This window comes from Myiozetetes cayanensis, unplaced genomic scaffold (genome assembly GCF_022539395.1).
Source record: "Myiozetetes cayanensis isolate MyiCay16 unplaced genomic scaffold, myiCay2020 scf3, whole genome shotgun sequence".
NCBI classification, from domain to species: domain Eukaryota; kingdom Metazoa; phylum Chordata; class Aves; order Passeriformes; family Tyrannidae; genus Myiozetetes; species Myiozetetes cayanensis.
In genome coordinates, this window is record NW_026087521.1 from 1378712 (window position 1) to 1398069 (window position 19358).

Genomic DNA, 19358 nt, shown 5'->3' on the forward strand with positions numbered 1-19358 from the left:
ACTGGGGACAAGGGATGGAGGGACAGGACACAGGGAATGGCTTCAGACTGGAAAAGTGGAGATTTGGGTGGGATATTGGGAAGGAATTGCTGGCTGGGAGGGTGGGGAGGGGCTGGACTGGGTTTCCCAGAGAAGCTGTGGCTGCCCCTGGATCCCTGGGAGTGTCCAAGGCTGGGTTGGAGTAACCTGGGGGACACCTGGGACAGTGGGAGGTGTCAGGGTCGGAACTGGACGACCTTCAAAGTTCCCTCCAAGCCAAACCACTCTGGGATTCCCTGGGAAGGCACCCTGAGCACTGTGGATCTTGGGGGCTCCCTGGGCAGAGTGGATGGGATGGGATGGGATGGGATGGGATGGGATGGGATCAGTGCCCTGGGATTTTCCCACCCCCTTTTGTCCTGGGCTACCCTGAGGAGGAGGAGGAGGAAGAGAAGGAGGGAGAGGAGGAGGAAAAAGAAGAAGAAGAGGAAGAGGAAGAAGAGGAAAAGGAAGAGGAGGAAGAGAAAGAGGAGGAAGAGGAAGAGGAGAAAGAGGAAGAAGGGGAAGAGGAAGAAGAAGAGGAAGAAGAAGAGGAAGAGGAAGAAGAAGAGGAAGAAGAAGAGGAAGAGGAAGAAGAGGAGGAAAAAGAGGAAGAGGAAGAAGAGGAGGAAAAAGAGGAAGAGGAAGAAGAGGAGGAAAAAGAGGAAGAGGAAGAAGAGGAAGAAGAAGAGGAAGAGGAGAAAGAGGAAGAAGAAGAGGAAGAAGAAGAGGAAGAGGAGGAAGAGGAGGAAGAGGAAGAGGAAGAAGAGGAGGAAAAGGAAGAAAAAGAAAAGGAAGAGGAAGAAGAAAAAAAGAAGAGGAAGAGGAGGAAGAAGAAGAGGAAGAAGAAGAAAAAGAAGAGGAGGAAGAAGAGGAGGAAGAAGAAGAGGAAGAGGAGGAAGAGGAAGAAGAAGAAAAAGAAGAGGAAGAGGAAGAAGAGGAAGAAGAAGAAGAAGAGGAAGAAGAAGAGGAAGTGCCTGGGTCAGGGCAGGCTCAGCTCATCTCACCTGTGGTCCTGGCTCTCCCCGGGGCCCTCGAGGTCCATCTGCTCCAGCCATTCCAGCCTTCCCAGGCCATCCCATCTGCCCCTTGAAGCCTCCCAGCCCAGGAACTCCCTTGGCTCCCTGGGAATCACCAAGAGCAGCAGGTTTGGAGGTGTTCCAGTCCAACATCACCCAAATTTGGGGGTCCCTGATGGAGGGGCACCATTCCCATGGCTTTGGCTTTGGACACCCCTTCCCTTGGGATGATCCCCCTGACCATTCCCTAATTCCCAGCTCTCCCAGCAGGTCTAAACAGAGTCCTTTAGCTGTGACCTCGGGGAAAAACAGGGAGCACCGGTCTGGAAATTCCCCCTGCTCCTCTGCACCCTCTGGGATCCATCCTGAACAGGGATGGGACACCCAGAGAAGGAAAAATCCGACCTTCCCCTTTACCCCAACCTCCTTCTGAGGGTGGAAAACGGAGCTCTGTGGGAAGGAGAAGGACAGGGAATGATGTTTCCCCAAAAAAAAAATAATCAATAAAAGCAGCAACTCCTTGGAGATCCCAAATCGCCCTGGGCAGTGGAAGTGGATGTAGGAAGGGCCTGAGGGGCTGGAAAGTGGAACCTGCTGGGATTGTTGGATGTTTTCCTTTCTCCTTTTTTTATTTTTAATTTTTTTTTTCAAAGCAGTTACTTTTTTAACCAAAATCCCCAATTTTTTTTTTTCCCTCCTCCCTCCGTGGAAAAACCCCAATTTTTTTATTTGTCCCTTTCTTTTAAAGAAAGAATTTTAAATTTAAATTTCAACCAAGGAGGCATCCCAGGAACCCTTTAATCCTGGGAATGCTGAGGGAATGAACTCTGCAACGCCCAGTTTGGGGGAGGGGGAGTTTGGGGGTGGTTTTTCCTCACACTAAGCAGGACAAGAGGGTGAATTCAAGGAGATCTCCCTCTCCTGCCTTTTCCAGGGGCATTCCCAACCTTTTCCCTCTGGAAAGGACACCTGGGATGGAACAGGTGGCTTATTTTGTTAACCCAACCTGAGAGGGGTGGGATTTATTTACCCTTTGCTGAAAGGGCAGCTCAGGGAAAATGGGAAAGGGGAGGGGAGTACAAACCTTCATTCCTTTCTCCCCAGGAATTCCCGAGGCTCCCTCCTTCCCTGCTGCTCCCTGATCCCCCTGGAAGGAGCCAAAGGGGAAATCATCATGGATAACAACATTTCCTAGGATTTCCTGGCATTTCCTGGGATTTCCTGAAGGACCTGGGTTTGCCTTCGGGTCATGGAGTTGTCGTTGGAATCCGAGCTCGGCACTCGAGGAGAGGGGGAAAATCCCAGGAAAAAACAGCCCATTCCTTGAGAATTCCAACAGATCCCCCTGGAGCACCGAGGGCTGGGGTGGATGAAGCCCCTTGAGAAGCATTCCCTGGCTGAATCCCAGTTCTCTGGGGTGGTCCTGGGGGTGGAGTGGGAAAAAAGTCCCCCATTCCCCAGTGTCCCAAACATCTCCACGTTGGTTTTCTGGGAACACATTCCAAATAAGTTTGGGCCTTTGGAAGGGAATAAACACTTGGCACCTGCAGAGCTTTTGGGAAGCCTCTTATTTATGGAACTGGGTGGGTTTTAAGGTCTTTTCCCACCCGACCCACGCTGTGATCCCACAATTCACTCACCTTCATTCCGTGCCGTCCGTCGGATCCTGGGATTCCCCGTTTTCCAGGACTTCCCATTTCTCCCTGGGGATGGAAAAGAAGCAGATTGGGGATGGAAAAGAAGCCAGGTGGACCCTGAGGACAAACAGGCCTTGAAACATTTTGGGGGAGGGGGAAAAACTGGCTCTGGAAAAAGCAAGGAAAAGGATAATTGAGGGTGCCGGAAAATCCAAAGTCTCAATTTGGGGCTGTAAATTTTAGATCCTCGTTTAAATAAGGTCTAATTTCACTAATTGGACCAGTGGAAAAGCTAATTAAGAGCAATTTAACTCAGATGGTTTTAAATCAATAGGAGTTTTAGGTTGTTTCCAGCTCAGCTCCAGGAAAGGAGGTGGGAAATTCCCTGGGCAACAATTTCCTGCTGATGCAGGAAAATATTAATAACAACAACAATAATAATTAATAATAATCACCACACCAATAATCCCACTGGCTCAGTTTACCTTCTTTCTTATCAAACATTCCCAAATCCTGCCTAAAAAGCCCATTAAAGGGTCGTTATCTTCGGTCATGAGGAGCTAAAACCGAGCCCAGGTTGTTGCTCGGTTTGTGCCCCAGATTATCCCAAAATTCCCTGCAATCCTTAAAAATCTCTCCATCCTCTGTGCTTCCCAGAGGGATTTTTCCCTCCAGAGCTGGGAGAGGGGGGGATTCTTCCTGGGGATGAAAGGGAAGAGAGGGGATTTAAGGGGAATAAAATCAGAGTTTCAGTAGGAGGGCAGAGATTTGATGGCCCAGAATTCCACAATAATTTCTCAGCATGGAGGAAACTGGGATGAAACCAGGAATTAAAGGGTATTATTGGGTAAAATGCAGCTCCAAACTTTCCCCATGAACAGGGAAATGGAATGACCAGAGAGGAAGTTGCCACAAACCACAGGAAAGGAGACAGGAAGAGAGGGGATTTAAGAGGGGAAAAATCAGAGTTTCTGTAGGAGGGCAGGGCTGTGGCCGAAATTCCACTTTTATTTCTGAGCCAGGGAATGGAATGACCAGAGAGGAAGGATTTACCACAAAACCATAGGGAAAAGAAATGGGAAGAGAGGGGATTTAAGAGGGGAAAAATCAGAGTTTCTGTAGGAGGGTAAAGACCCTGTGGCCCAGAATTCCACTTTTATTTCTGAGCAGAGAGAAAACAGGGAATAAAACAGGAATTAAAGGGTATTATTGGGTAAAATGCAGCTCCAAACTTTCCCCAATCAACAGGGAATGGAATGACCAGAGAGGAAGGATTTACCACAAAACCATAGGGAAAGGAATGGGAAGAGAGGGGATTTAAGGGGAAAAATCAGAGTTTCTGTAAGACCTCAAAGATCTTGTGGCCCAGAATTCCATCTTCATTTCTCAGCAGGGAGAAAACAGGGATTCAAACCAGGAATTAAAGGGTGTTCTCAGGGAAAAATGCAGCTCCAAACTTTCCCCCATGAACAGGGGAGCTGGAGGGGGATGGGAAGTTTGGGATTCGCTCACCTTGGTGCCTTTGGCTCCGGGAGCTCCGGCGTGTCCTGGGAATCCTCGGAATCCCTGAGGATAAAGGAGATCACAGGGTGTTGGATCAAGGAGAGGGGCAGGAGGGAGGAATTCAGAGCTGTTTGACCAGCCCAGAAAGCTTTGGAATCTCTCCAAGGATCGGGAATTCCACAGGATCTCCCCATCCCCATCTCCTTCCTCACCTTTGCTCCTTTCTGCCCGGGGTCTCCGGGGGTCCCACGATCACCTTTCCATCCCTGCATGGGGAAAAAAAAAACCAGGACAAAAATTCCATGTTTGGAATGAGAGGTGAAGGATCCAAGGGTGGGGATAACTCAGGAGGAATTCTGTGGGTTTTTTGTTGACCAAAAGGTCCGTGGAAATTCGGGGCTTGGGGTGGTTTTGAGGGGCTGGAAATGCAAGGAGCTCTGGAAGGAGGGGCTGGGAATGATCTGGGAGATGGAGGGAAGTGGGAAAGGATCCTCTGCTGAGCCACCACTGGGAGAAGTTTGGGAAAAACCTCTTGAGGACCTGAGGGAGGTTTGGGAGATAATGGAATCTTCCTCTCCTGCTCCCTCCCAAAAAAATCTCCTACTGTTTTTTTTGGGGGGTTTTTTTTGGTCTCACGGAAAAACAAAGCAGGAAAAACCTCTGGAATCCAGTTTGCCTCTGGAAAACAAAGCCCTGCTCCCACCAGGCATCCCTTTGAGGATTCATTTCTAAGCAATTATGGGTCACAGTCCCACCCACGGGCAGGAAATTATTTGGGATCAAGGGAGGGGTCCAACCAGCTCGTCCCAGGAAAACGAGGAGGGCTTTGTAGGGATTTATTCCATCATTCCCTGCTTTCTCCACCAGGCAGCTCAACACTGGGCACGTGGAGGAACTCGAAATTTGGGCCTTGGCAAAGAAACCAAGGGAAACCCAGGCTGGAAAAGATGGGATAACTTGGAAGGCTGGAAACACGGACAGGGTGTCTGCTGGGAGCGGGAAAATGATCCTCCCAAAAATCAGCCCAAGGAGCGCATTGGAGGCTCCTCCAGCAGATTAAGGAGTGATTTCCCTTCAGGAAAGACTCACCTGATGCTGGGAATGGGGTGTTGGAATGAGGGGTGGGGTGTGGGAAGAGAGATGAAGGTGGGAGCAGAGTCCCTTCCCGCTGAAAGATCCAGGTCCCTTCCCACCGAACAATTCACGGCTCTTCCCACTGAACAATCCACGGCCCTTCCCGCCACTCACCGGCTTCCCCATCAGCCCCTGGAGGCCTCTGTCACCTTTGGCTCCCTTGTTCCCGTCCTTCCCATCCAGACCTGCTGCCCCCTGCCAAAAAATGGGGAAAAACCCATGGATTTCAGTGGTGGCTGAAGGGGTTGGGAACAATCGTCGGGATGGAGGTTCACAGGGAAGATCCCGGGAATCCAGGATTCCACAGTCCCTGCTGGGAACATCCTTGAGGATCTGAGGTTGGGATTGAGCACAAACTCCTCTTGGGCTTGTAGAGCTGGCAAATAAAACCTGTGAGTTGGTTATAACCACATTATATTCCTAATTCCAGCTCGGAAAATCCAGGGAAGTGGTGGCTAAAGAGGCATCCTGGGCTGAGAGAATTCCGGTGGTGACGGCTGTGGTTGGAAAAGGGACACTGGGATTTGAGGAGGGGGGGTCAAACACATTCCTGGGCTCTGGATCTGCACCTTCAGACCTTTTATGCCACGTTTTGGAGCTGCTGGAGCCACCCAGCTCAGAGGGGACCCAGAGTCACGTCCAGCACCGGGACCTCCTTGCAGGGAATCTCCCACTCTTTCTGTAGCACATGGAAAGCTCCAGGAAATTCCCATTTATTTAGGGATTTTTCTGCAAGGCTGCCACGATTTTCCTGGCACTTTTCAGCCCCCCTGGATGTGAGGAAATGGGATTTATCCCCACTTGAGGCATTGAGTGCACAGAGGAGGCTGCTCAAAGCAGAGCAGATGGACAAGTGGTGGCCGTGGTTGGAGATGGGAACAAGGACATTAAAGAGGACACTGGGAGTGACTCAAAGGGGGTCAAACACATTCCTGAGCTCTGGATCTGCAGCTTCAGACCCTTTTTTGCCACATTTTGGAGCTGCTGGAGCCACCCAGCTCTGCAGGTCGTGTTTGGATCAGGGAAAATCCACCTGCAATCAACCCTCGGGCCCGGGCGTGTCCTGCAAACTATTCCTGATTGTTGACACAATCGATGGGGGAAGTTCCAGCTGGGGCAGATTTACATTCTGGTTCTTTCCAGGTAAATAAAAGCTTGGAAAAAAAGCAATTTAAAGGGAATTTGAGTGGTGGAAATGGCTCTTTCTGTCATTAAAGTGTTGCTGGAGCAGCTTCATCACAGGTACCACAGGCACTGCTGCAGCTGGGAGGGAACAGGACAGGGAGGGGAGAATTCCCAAGGAAATCTGCACTCAGGGCCAAGAAAAAGGGGGAAAAGGGGAAAAAAATAATAAAAATAAGAGAAAAATATTAATAAAATAAGAGAAAAATAATATTAATGAAAAATACAGAGAGAGAGGAAGAGGGAAAATGTTGAGCAGTTTGAAAAGGGAAGAGCTGGTGATGGAGGTGTCCCTTTCAGATTATCTGGTTCCTTCCAGGTAAATAAAAACTGGGAAAAAAAGCAATTTAAAGGGAATTTGAGTGGTGGAAATGGCTCTTTCTGTCATTGAAGTGTTGCTGGAGCAGCTTCATCATCTGCAAAGACTCAGGTACCACAGGCACTGCTGCAGCTGGGAGGGAACAGGACAGGGAGGGGAGGATTCCCAAGGAAATCTGCACCCAGGAGCCAAGAAAAAGGTGGAAAAGGGGAAAAAAATAATAAAAATAAGAGAAAAAATTAATAAAATAAGAGAAAAATAATATTAATAAAAGAGAGAGAAGAAGAGGGAAAATGTTGAGCACTTTGAAGAGCTCCCTGAACCCTCCTGGGAGTGGGAAGAGCTCCCAGAGATCTCCTGGAGTTGGGAAGAGCTCCCTGAGAATTCCTGGGGGTGGGAAGGGTTCCCAGAGAGCTCCTGGGGATGGGAAGAGCTCCCTGAATCCTCCTGGGAGTGGGAAGAGCTCCCTGGGAAAATGGAGAGAGGAGAGCAGGGGTTGTGTGAGTTGGAGGTTGGAAAAAGCTGGATCATGGAATCACAGAGTGGTTTGGGTGGGAACTGAAGGATCAGCCATTCCATGAGCAGGGACATCTTCCACTATTCCAGATTTCTCCAACCTGGCCTTGGACACTCCCAGGGATCCAGGGGAAGCCACAACTTCCCTGGAAAATCCATTCCAACCCCTCCCCACCCTCCCAGCCAGCAATTCCTTCAACAAACCCCGCTGGATCAAGGGTTGGACTCGTGATGATCTCGGAGTTCTTTCCCGTCCCAGTTGATTCCATCATTCCCTGATTCTCTGAAACCATTCCCAGAGCTGTTTTTCCAGCGAAACCTCTTTGCCCATGGGAATTTTTTGGGATCCCACTCCCCCTCATCCCATCCCCTCATCCCAACGTTCCAACTCACGGCAGGGCCCGGCGAACTCGGCTCCCCCGGCTCTCCCTGCAAGGAAAACAGGGATGGGTTATCCCAAAGAAAATCCCTCTGGGAATGGGGATGATGTGGGAGCTCGGGAAGAGGGGATGAGGAGATTTCAGGGGTCTTTTTTTTTTGGGATACCCCAAAATGTCTCGGGATTCCACGGGGTTTGAGTGGAGCATCAAAGTTCTCATCTCCCACCCGACCATTCCAGCGGGACATTCCCGGCCATTCCAGCTGGGAAAGATTCCAGGGCAGGATTTGGAAGTGGGGGAAAACCTTCAGGGCTCTGCTGGCAAAGAGCAGCGGCTTCTGCTCCCTCTGAGCGGCTTTGGGGAGGGAATTTGGGATCCTGGGAGGGAATTTGGGATCCTGGGAGGGAATTTGGGATCATGGGAGGGAATTTGGGATCCCGGGAGGGAATTTGGGATCCCGGGAGGGAATTTGGGATCGCAGGAGGAAATGGTGAGGGGGTTTGAGCCAAGAGCTCTGGGGAGGGATTGACACCAAAGGATTTGTGGGATTTGACAGTTTTGTGGGATTTTACACATATTTTGTGGGATTTTACACGTCTTTTGTGGGATTTTACACATCAGTGCTGTGGGATTTTAAATATCAGTTCTTGAGTAATTTACAATCAGTTTTGTATGATTTTACAGATCAGTTTTGGGGGATTTTACACACCAGTTTTGTGGGGTTTTACACATTGGTTTTGTGGGATTTTAAACGTCTTTTGTGGGATTTTACAGATCAATTTTGGGGGATTTTACACACCAGTTTTGTGGGGTTTTACACACCAGTTTTATGGGATTTTACACATTGGTTTTGTGGGATTTTACAGATCAATTTTGTGGGATTTTTACAGATCAATTTTGGGGGATTTTACACACCAATTTTGTGGGATTTTAAACATCACTTCTGTGGGATTTTATACATCAGTTTTGTGGGATTTTACACATTAGTTTTGTGGGATATTACACACCAGTTTCTTGTGATTTTACACATAATTTGTGGGATTTTATCAGTTTTGTGGGATTTTCACACCAGTTTTGTGGGATTTTACAGACCAATTTTGTGGGATTTAACCCACCAGTTTTGTGGGATTTAACCCAGCAGTTTTGTGGGATTTTACACTTCTTTTGTGGGATTTTTACATGTCTTTTGAGGGATTTTACACATATTTTGTGGTGTTTTACGGACCAGATTTGTGGGATTTTTCACATCAGTTTTGTGGGATTTTCACATCAGTTTTGTGGGGTTTTCACACCAGTTTTGTGGGATTTTAAACATCAGTTCTGTGTGATTTTACACACCAGTTTTGTGGGGTTTTACTAAACTTTTATGGGATTTTGGAGATCAGTTTTGTATTATGGTGATCAATTTTGTGGGATTTTACACACCAGTTTTGTGGGATCTTACACATCAATCTTGTGGGGTTTTACACATCTTTTTTTTTATTTTACACATCAGTTTTGTGGGATTTCCCAGAACAATTTTGGGTGATTTTACATGTCGTTTGTGGGATTTTACACATCATTTTTAGGGATTTTTACACATCAGTTTTGTGGGATTTTAAATATCAGATTCGTGAGATTTTTAGAGGTCTTTTGTGGGATTTGACACATCAGTTCTGTGGGATTTTACCCATGGATTTTGAAGGATTTAACACATTTTTTGTGGGATTTTACACATCAGCTTTGTGAGATGTGACACACCAGTTTTGTGGGATTTTACACACCATTTTAAGGGGATTTTACACACCTTTTGTGGGATTTTACACATCAGTTTTGTGGGATTTTTACATGTCTTTTGTGGGACCTAAACATCTATTTTGGAGGATTTTACACATCAGCTTTTTGGGATTTTACACCCCAGATTTGGGGGATTTTTCACACCAGTTTTGGGGATTTTAATTACAGGGTTTGTGGGATTTTTACATGTCCTTTGTGGGATTTCACACATAAATTTTTGGGGATTTTACACACCAGTTTTGGAATTTTACTCATCAGTTTTGTGGGATTTCACATCAGTTTTGTGGGATTTTTACTGGTCTTCTGTGGGATTTTACACACCAGTTTTGTGGGGTTTTAAACATCAGTTTTGTGGGATTTTACACATTTTTTGTGGCATTTTTCACACCAGTTTTTGTGGGATTTTACACAGCAATTTTGTGGGATTTTAAACATCAGTTTTGTGGGATTTTTACATGTCTTTTGTGGGATTTTACAGATCAATCTTGGGGGATTTTACACACCACTTTTGAGGGATTTTACATTTCAGTTTTGTGGGATCTTCACACATCATTTCTAGTATTTGACACATCAGTTTTGTGGGATTTTACACATCAATTTTTTAGGATTTTACACACCATTTTTGTTGGATTTTACACATGAGTTTTGTGGGATTTTCAACATCAATTTTGTGGGATTTTACACACGAGTTTCGTGGGATTTTAACACGTTTTTTGTGGGATTTTAAACAACTTTTGTGGGATTTTACACACCAGTTCTGTGGGATTTTTACACATCTTTTGTGGGATTTTTACACATTTTTTGTGGGATCTTATACACCATTTTTGTGGGGTTTTACACAGCTTTTGTGTGATTAGTTCTGAGTGATTTTCCACATCTTTCCCATGGGATTTCACACCTCAGTTTTGTGGGATTTACACACCAGTTCTGTGGGATTTTAAATATCAGTTCTGGAGTAATTTACAAGCAGTTCTCTCTGATTTTACACACCAGTTTGTGTGATTTCACAAATCAATTTACTGTCATTTTACACATCAATTTAGTGGGATTTTACACATATTTGTGGGATTTTACACCCCAGTTTTGGGGGATTTTACACCCCAGTTTTGAAGGATTTTTACCCGTCTTCTGTGGGATTTTAAACATGAATGTTGTGGATTTTACACATCAATTTTGTGGGATTTTACTCATCAGTTCTGTGGGATTTTTACAAACCAGATTTGTGGGATTTTAAAGATCAGTTTTGTGGGTTTTTACCCATCAATTTTGTGGGGTTTTGCACATCAGTTTTGTGGCATTTTACATGTTTTTTGTTGGATTTTATACACCACTTTTGTTGGATTTTACACATAATTTTTGTGGGATTTTTACACTTTAGTTTTGTGGGATTTTTCACTCCAGTTTTGTGGGATTTTAAACACAAGTTTTGTGGATTTTTACATGTCCTTTGTGGGATTTTACACATCAATGTTGTGGGATTTTTCACATCAGTTCTTGACCAATTTACACATCAGTCATAGAGTGATTTACACATCACTTTCCTGTGATTTCAAACACCAATTTTGTTCGGTTTTACCCATCAGTTCCTTAGTAATTTACCATCAATTTTGTGTTATTTTCAGCATCAGTTTCTGAGTGATTTACAATGAGTTCTGGTTGATTTTACAAACCAGTGGGATTTTTACAGGTCTTTTGTGGGATTTTTGACATCAATTTTGTGGGATTTTACAGCCCAGTTTTGTGGGACTTTACACATCAGTTTTGTGAGATTTTACACATCAATTTTGTGGGATTTAAAGAACACTTTTGTGAGATTTTTACAAGTCTGTTGTGGGATTTTTCATACCAGTTTTGTGGGATTTTACCCATCAGTTTTGTGGGATTTTACACATTTTTTGTGGCATTTTTCACACCAGTTTTTGTGGGATTTTAAACCTCACTTTTGTGGGATTTTACAGATCAGTCTTGGGGGATTTTACACACCACTTTTAAGGGATTTTACATTTCAGTTTTGTGGGATTTTACACATCAATTTTGTAGGATTTTGAACATCAGTTTTTTAGGAATTTACATATGAGTTTTGTGGGATTTTTACACTTTTTTTGTGGGATTTTAAACAACTTTTGTGGGATTTTAAACAACTTTTGTGGGATTTTACACATCAGTTTTGGGGGATTTTACACGAGTTTTGTGGAACTTTGCACATCAGTTTTGTGGGGTTTTACACAGCAGTTTTATGGGATTTTAAACAACTTTTGTGGGATTTTGCACATCCAGTTTTGTGGGATTTTTACACATTCAGTTTTGTGGGATCTTCATAACACCAGTTTTGTGGGGTTTTACACAGTTTGGTGTGACTAGTTTGGTGATTTTCCACACCATTTCTGTGGGATTTCACACACCTCAGTTTTGTGGGATTTTACACACCAGTTCTGTGGGATTTTAAATATCAGTTCTGGAGTAATTTACAATCAGTTCTCTCTGATTTTACACACCAGTTTGTGTGATTTCACAAATCAATTTACTGTCATTTTACACATCAATTTAGTGGGATTTTACACATATTTGGGGGATTTTACACACCAGTTTTGGGGGATTTTACACCCCAGTTTTGGGGGATTTTACACACCAGTTTTGAAGGATTTTTATCTGTCTTTTGTGGGATTTTAAGCATGAATGTTGTGGATTTTACACATCAATTTTGTGGGATTTTACTCATCAGTTCTGTGGGATTTTTACAAACCAGATTTGTGGGATTTTAAATATCAGTTTTGTGGGTTTTTACCCATCAATTTTGTGGGGTTTTGCACATCAGTTTTGTGGCATTTTACATGTTTTTTGTTGGATTTTACACATAATTTTTGTGGGATTTTTACACTTTAGTTTTGTGGAATTTTGCACACCAATTTTGTGGGATTTTAAACATCACTTTTGTTTATTTTTACACGTGTTTTGTGGGATTTTACACACCAGTTTTGTTGGATTTCAGACATCATTTGTGGGATTTCTCTCCTGTTTTGTGGTATTTTACACACCAGTTTTGGGGATATTACAGATCAATTTTGTGGGATTTATACATTTCTTTTGAGAGATTTTACACATCAGTTTTGTGGGATTTTACACAAGTTTTGTGGGGTTTTACACCAATTTTGTGGAATTTTACACATCAAATTTGTGGGATTTTACACATCAGTTTTGTGGGATTTTTTACACTTGAGTTTTGTGGGGTTTTACACACCAGTTTTGGGTAATTTTACACATCAGTTTTGTGGGATTTTACAAACCATTGTCTTTCGTGGGATTTTAGACATCAATTTTGTGGGATTTTACAAACCACTTTTGTGGGATTTTACACATCAGTTTTGTGGGATTTTAAACGTATTTTGTGGGATTTTACACATTAATTTTGGGGGATTTTACACACCAGTTTTGTGGGATTTTACACATCAGTGTTTTGGGATTTTACACATTGGGTTTGTGGGATTTTTCACACGAATTTCTTTGGATTTTTACAGGTCTTTTGTGGGATTTTACACACCAGTTTTGTGGGATTTTACACATCAGTTCTTGTGGGATTTTACACATCAGTTTAGTGGGATTTTAAACATCAGTTTAGTGGGATTTTAAACAACAATTTTGTGGGATTTTACACATCAGTTTTGTGGCATTTAACATGTCTTTTGTGGGATTTTACACATTTATTCCTGAGTGATTTACACACCAGTTTTGTGTGATTTACACACAGTTCTGTGTGATTTACACATCAGTTCTTGAGTAATTTACAATCAGTTTTGTGTGTTTTTACACATCAGTTCTGCATGATTTTACACATCAGTTCTGTGTCATTTTCCACATCTTTTGTGGGATTTTTCACACCAGTTTTGTGGGATTTCAAACCTCAATTTTGTGGGATTTTACACATCAGTTCTTGACTGTTTTACATTCAGCTCTGTGTGATTTCACACATCAATTTTCTGCCATTTTAAATATCTGTTCTGGTGTAATTTACACAGTTTTGTGTGATTTTACTCCTCAATTCTTATGTGATTTTACACACCCGTTTTGTGTAACTTTAAACATCAATTCTTTGTAATTTCACACATCAACTTTCTGTGCTTTTACACACCAGTTTTGAGTGATTTCACACCTCAATTTTGTCTGATTTTACACACCACTTCTTAATTTATAATCAGTTCTGTTTGATTTTACACATCGGTTTTGTCTGATTTTACACATCAATTTTAAGTGATTTTACACATGAATTTTGTGTGATTTACACACCAGTTTTGTGAGGTTTTGCACACCAGCTTTGTGGGATTTTACACATCAGTTTTGTAGGGTTTTGCACATCCTCTGTTGGATTTTACTCATCCTTTTTTTTAGGATTTTACACATCTCTTGTGGGATTTTACACCTCAATTTTGTGCAATTTTCACATCAAATTTTGGTGATTTTACACATCAGTTTTGTGGGATTTTTACATGTCTCTTGTGGGGTTTTACACATCCTTTTTTGGGATTTTACACATCAGTTTTGTGGGATTGTACACATCGCTTTTGTGGGATTTTGCACATCAATTTTTGGTGCTTTTACACATCAGTTTTGTTGGATTTCATATACCAGTTTTGTGGGATTTTTACAGGTCTTTTGTGGGGTTTTACACATCATTTTTGTGGGATTTTACACATCAATTTTGTGGGATTTTACACATTAATTTTGTGTGATTTACACACCAATTTTGTGTGATTTTACACATCAATTTTGTCTAATTTTCCACACCAGCTCTGTGTGATTTTCCACACCAGTTCCCGATTTATTTCTCACATCAACCCCGTGGGATTTTCCACCTTTGGGTGGTTTTACCCCTCATTTCTCCCAGGAAATGCCTCAAAATTCACGTTCCCTGCACTCACCTTCTGTCCCACGGGTCCTCTGGCTCCAAAGGGTCCCATCACTCCCTTGGATCCAGCGTCTCCTTTCACTCCCTAAAATCGGGAACCACCCTGTAAATCCACTTGGAATTCCTCCTGCTCTCCCAGCCACCCACCCCCAGAGAGGGGTGAGGGGAGGAACCCCTGGAGGTGACTCAGAGGGGGACAAAAAGCACCTTTTTCTACACCAAATTCTGTCCCTGGTGGGTTTTTATTGACTGAAAATCCACCCAACGGGAGCATCTCCAAGGGTTTCCTTCACAGTCCAAAGTCACTCAGATATTTGGCCAAGAGCCTTCTTGATTTATAAGCTTTTTATGTGTTATTTTAGATGTTATTTTTTATTATATGTTACTTTTTATTATGTATTATTTTTTATTTAATTTTCAGATGTCATATTTGGGCTCTCATTGACTTAAAATCCACCTTGTGGGAGCATCTCCAAGGGTTTCCTCCACAGTCCAAAGCCACTCAGATATTTGGCCAAGAGTCTTCCTGATTTAGGAGCTTTTTATTTGTTATTTTAGGTATTATTTTTTATTATGTATTATTTTTTAGTTTGTATTATTTTTATTTAACTGACAGATGTCATATTTGGGCTTTTATCTGACTTAAAAACCCCCCCCATGGGAGCATCTCCAAGAGTTTCCTTCACAGTCCAAATCCACTCAGATATTTGACCAAAGTCTTCCTGATTTAGGAGCTGTTAATGTGTTATTTTAGGTGTTATTTTTATTTTATATTCTTTTTTATTATTTATTATTTTTTATTTAAATAACAGATGTCATGGATGGGTTTTTATCTGACTTAAAAACTCCCCCACAGGAGCATCTCCAAGGGTTTCCTCCACAGTCCAAAGTCACTCAGATATTTGTCCAAGAGTCTTCTTGATTTATAAGATTTTTAGGTGTTATTTTATTATGTATTATTTTTATTATATATTATTTTTAATATATAGTATTTTTATTTAACTGACAGATACCATATTTGGGTTTTTATCTGACTTAACCCCCACCATGTCCAAAGCCACTCAGATATTTGGCCCAGAGTCTTCCTGCTTTAAGAGGTTTTTATTTGTTATTTGGGGTGTTATTCTTTATTATATATTATTTTTATTATTTATTATTTTTTATTTAAATAACAGATGTCATATTTGGGTTTTTATCTGACTTAAAAACTCCCCCACGGGAGCATCTCCAAGGGTTTCCTCCAAAGTCACTCAGATATTTGGCCAAGAGTCTTCCTGCTTTAGGAGCTTTTTATGTGTTATTTTAGGTGTTTATTTTTTATTATGTATTATTTTTAATTATATATTATGTATTTAACTGACAAATGTCATATTTGGGCTTTCACTTTCCACCCCATGGGAGCATCTCCAAGGGTTTCCTTCACAGTCCAAAGTCAGATATTTGGCCAAGAGTCTTCCTGATTTAGGAGTTTTTTAGGTGTTATTTGATGTATTATTTTTTATTATGTATTATATTTTTAGTTATGTATTATTTTTTATTTAACTGTCAGATGTCATATTTGGGTTTTTATCTGACTTAAAAATCCCCCCATGGGAGCATCTCCAAGGGTTTCCTCCACAGTCCAAAGTCACTCAGATATTTGGCCAAGAGTCTTCTTGATTGATAAGCTTTTTATGTGTTATTTTATGTGTTTATTTTTTATTATGTATTATTTTTAATTATATATTATTTTTATTTAACTGACAGATACCATATTTGGGTTTTTATCTGACTTAAAAACTCCCCCATGGGAGCATCTCCAAGGGTTTCCCTTCCAGTCCAAAGCCACTCAGACACTTGGCCAAGAGTCTTCCTGATTTAGGAGCTTTTTATGTGTTATTTTATGTGTTATTTTTATTATGTATTATTTTTATTATGTATTATTTTTATTTAACTGACAGATGTCATATTTGGGCTTTTATCTGACTTAAAAACTCCCCCATGGGAGCATCTCCAAGGGTTTCCTTCACAGTCCAAAGTCACTCAGATATTTGGCCAAGAGTCTTCTTGATTTATAAGATTTTTATGTGTTATTTTATTATGTGTATTATTTTTATTATATATTATTTTTAATATATATTATTTTTATTTAACTGAGAGGTATCATTTTTGGGTTTTTATCTGACTTAACCCCCCCTCCATGTCCAAAGCCACTCAGATATTTGGCCAAGAGTCTTCCTGCTTTAGGAGCTGTTCAGGTGTTATTTTAGGTGTTTATTTTTTATTATGTATTATTTTTTAATTATGTATTATTTTTATTTACCTGACAAATGTCATATTTGGGCTTTCATTGACTTAAAATCCACCCAACTGGAGCATCTCCAAGGGTTTCCTTCACAGTCCAAAGTCACTCAGATATTTGGCCAAGAGTCTTCTTGATTTATAAGTTTTTTATGTGTTATTTTAGGTGTTTATTTTTTATTATGTATTATTTTTAATTATATATTATTTTTATTTAACTGACAAATGTCATATTTGGGCTTTAATTGATTCAAAATCCACCTCATGGGAGCATCTGCAAGGGTTTCCTTCACAGTCCAAAGTCAGATATTTGACCAAAATCTTCCTGATTTAGGAGCTTTTTATGTGATATTTTATGTATTATTTTTTATTATGTATTATTTTTTATTTAACTGGTCAGATGTCACAGATGGGTTTTTATCTGACTTTTAAACCCCCCCCATGGGAGCATCTCCAAGGGTTTCCTCCACAGTCCAAAGTCAGATATTTGGCCAAGAGTCTTCCTGATTTAGCAGCTTTTTATGTATTATTTTAGGTGTTATTTTTTATTATGTATTTTTTTAGTTTGTATTATTTTTATTTAACTGACAAATGTCATATTTGGGTTTTCATTGGCTTAAAATCCACCCCTTGGGAGCATCTCCAAGGGTTTCCTTCACAGTCCAAAGTTGCTCAGGTATTTGACCAAAGTCTTCCTGCTTTAGCAACTTTTTAATGTGTTATTTTAGGTGTTATTTTTTATTCTATATTATTTTTATTCGATATTATTTTTATTATGTATTTTTAATGCGTTATTTTTATTATATATAATTTTTATTCACTCCCAGGGATCCAGGGGCAGCTCCTTTGGTGTCTCCCCACCCTCAGGGACCTTCCTGTGTCTCAGCCCCCTCCCAGGAGGTTCCTACCTTGTCTCCTCCAGGCCCATCCTCTCCCTTCTCTCCTTTGTCTCCATCAAATCCCGGCATTCCCTGCTCACCCTGGAAGGAAAGGTGGGAATTGGGGGGTGGGTGGATCAAAGATCTCAGCGTCGATGCCACCAACGGGTGGGGGAAGGGACGACCCCCAAAGCCAAACTTACGGGGTCTCCTTTGCTGCCCTTGTAGCCCTGAGGTCCCAAAAGAGCTGTGGTGTCCCCCTGGAGGAAGGAGACAAGAGAGGGGTGGACACACCAGGAGATCATGGGTGGGAACCCCTTGGAACGATGGGCAGGATGAAGGTAAGAAGTGGCAATTTACACAAATAAAAAGGCATCTCCCAAACTCATCCTCCTGTGCCAGGGAAGGCACTGGAAAATGCCACCAAGAGTTGTGGTCTCCCTCTGGAGAAAGGAGACAACAGAGGGATGGACACACCAGGAGATCATGGGTGGGATTGCCCTTGGAATGACAGGAAGGATGAAGTTAACAAGTGATAATTCACACAAATAAAAAGCATCTCCCAAAATCATCCTCCTGTGCCAGGGAAGGCAACAGAAAATGCCACCAAGATATGTGGTCTCCTGGAGAAAGGAGACAACAGAGGGGTGGACACACCAGGAGATCACGGGTGGGATTGCCCTTGGAATGATGGGCAGGGTGAAGGTAAGAACTGGCAATTCACACAAATAAAAAGGCATCTCCCAAAATCATCCTCCTGTGCCAGGGAAAAAGCACTGGAAAAAGCCACCAAGAGCTGTGGTGTCCCCCTGGAGGAAGGAGACAACAGAGGGATGGACACACCAGGAGATCACGGGTGGGAACACCCTTGGAATGATGGGCAGGGTGAAGGTAACAAGTGATAATTCACACAAATAAAAAGCATCTGCCAAACTCATCCTCTTGTGCTGGGGAAGGCACCAAGAGTTGTGGTCTCCCCATGGAGAAAGGAAACAACAGAGGGGTGGACACACCAGGAGATCACGGGTGGGAACACCCTTGGAATGATGGGTAGGATGAAGGTAAGAAGTGATAATTCACACAAATAAAAAGCATCTCCCAAACTCCTCCTCTTGTGCCAGACAAGGTACAGGAAGAAGCCACCAAATCCCGACAGGTCTGACCTTGTTGTCCCAAAAATCTGTTGGCATCCCATGGGAATTGCCCCAGCCTGGTTGCCACGGGTGGAAATGGAATTCCCCAACTCCTCCAGCCATCCTGGAGGGAACAACAGGAATTCCAGGGAATTCCCGGCACAGTTTCCATCTCTTCCCCTCTCCAAAGGGTGGGAGGTGGGGACAGGCAGGATGTGCCTGTGGATTTGCTGATGTCAGTAGGGGAAGTGGCACTGAGGGGGTTTTTGGGGGGTCAGAGCCCCGAAATGTCCCCCTGGGAGAGCCACGGGAATGTTTTGCTCCTCAGAGTGGGGAGAAACTGCGGATTCTTTCACGGGAATAACCTTGGGAAAAGGCCATTCCCGTGGAAGAAGTGCCCCTGCTCTGGGAAATTGTTGATTTGTGACTTTGGTGACGGCTTTGGAGGGGGGAAAGGACAAAAGGCACCTTCTAAAGAGCCTCTGGATCCCCCTTGGGAAAGGTTTGGAAAGGATTATCCCTTCTCAAAGCAGCTTCCTCAGGGATCAGAAAAACCCATCAAAAATGGGATTTTCGTCATTTACCATCCCCTGACTTGAAAGCAGAGGCGTCAATTGGGGTTTTTCCAGCGCCTCATTTTCCAAACCAGGAAGGAGTCAAACAAAACTCACTGGGCAGGGGGT

The 19358-nt window shown here is 42.6% G+C and overlaps 1 protein-coding gene across 1 annotated transcript in view; it reads right to left on the reverse strand.

The window, feature by feature from the left end:
• The window catches only part of LOC126644420 (collagen alpha-1(VII) chain-like), an 88516-nt gene that overhangs the window by 8706 nt on the left and 60452 nt on the right, over positions 1-19358 (reverse strand). The window contains 10 exon segments of the mRNA XM_050323762.1: positions 1026-1142; positions 2122-2184; positions 2678-2740; positions 4187-4240; positions 4390-4443; positions 5426-5506; positions 7722-7757; positions 14398-14469; positions 17573-17644; positions 17746-17802. Coding sequence (XP_050179719.1) covers positions 1026-1142; positions 2122-2184; positions 2678-2740; positions 4187-4240; positions 4390-4443; positions 5426-5506; positions 7722-7757; positions 14398-14469; positions 17573-17644; positions 17746-17802 — 669 coding nt within the window.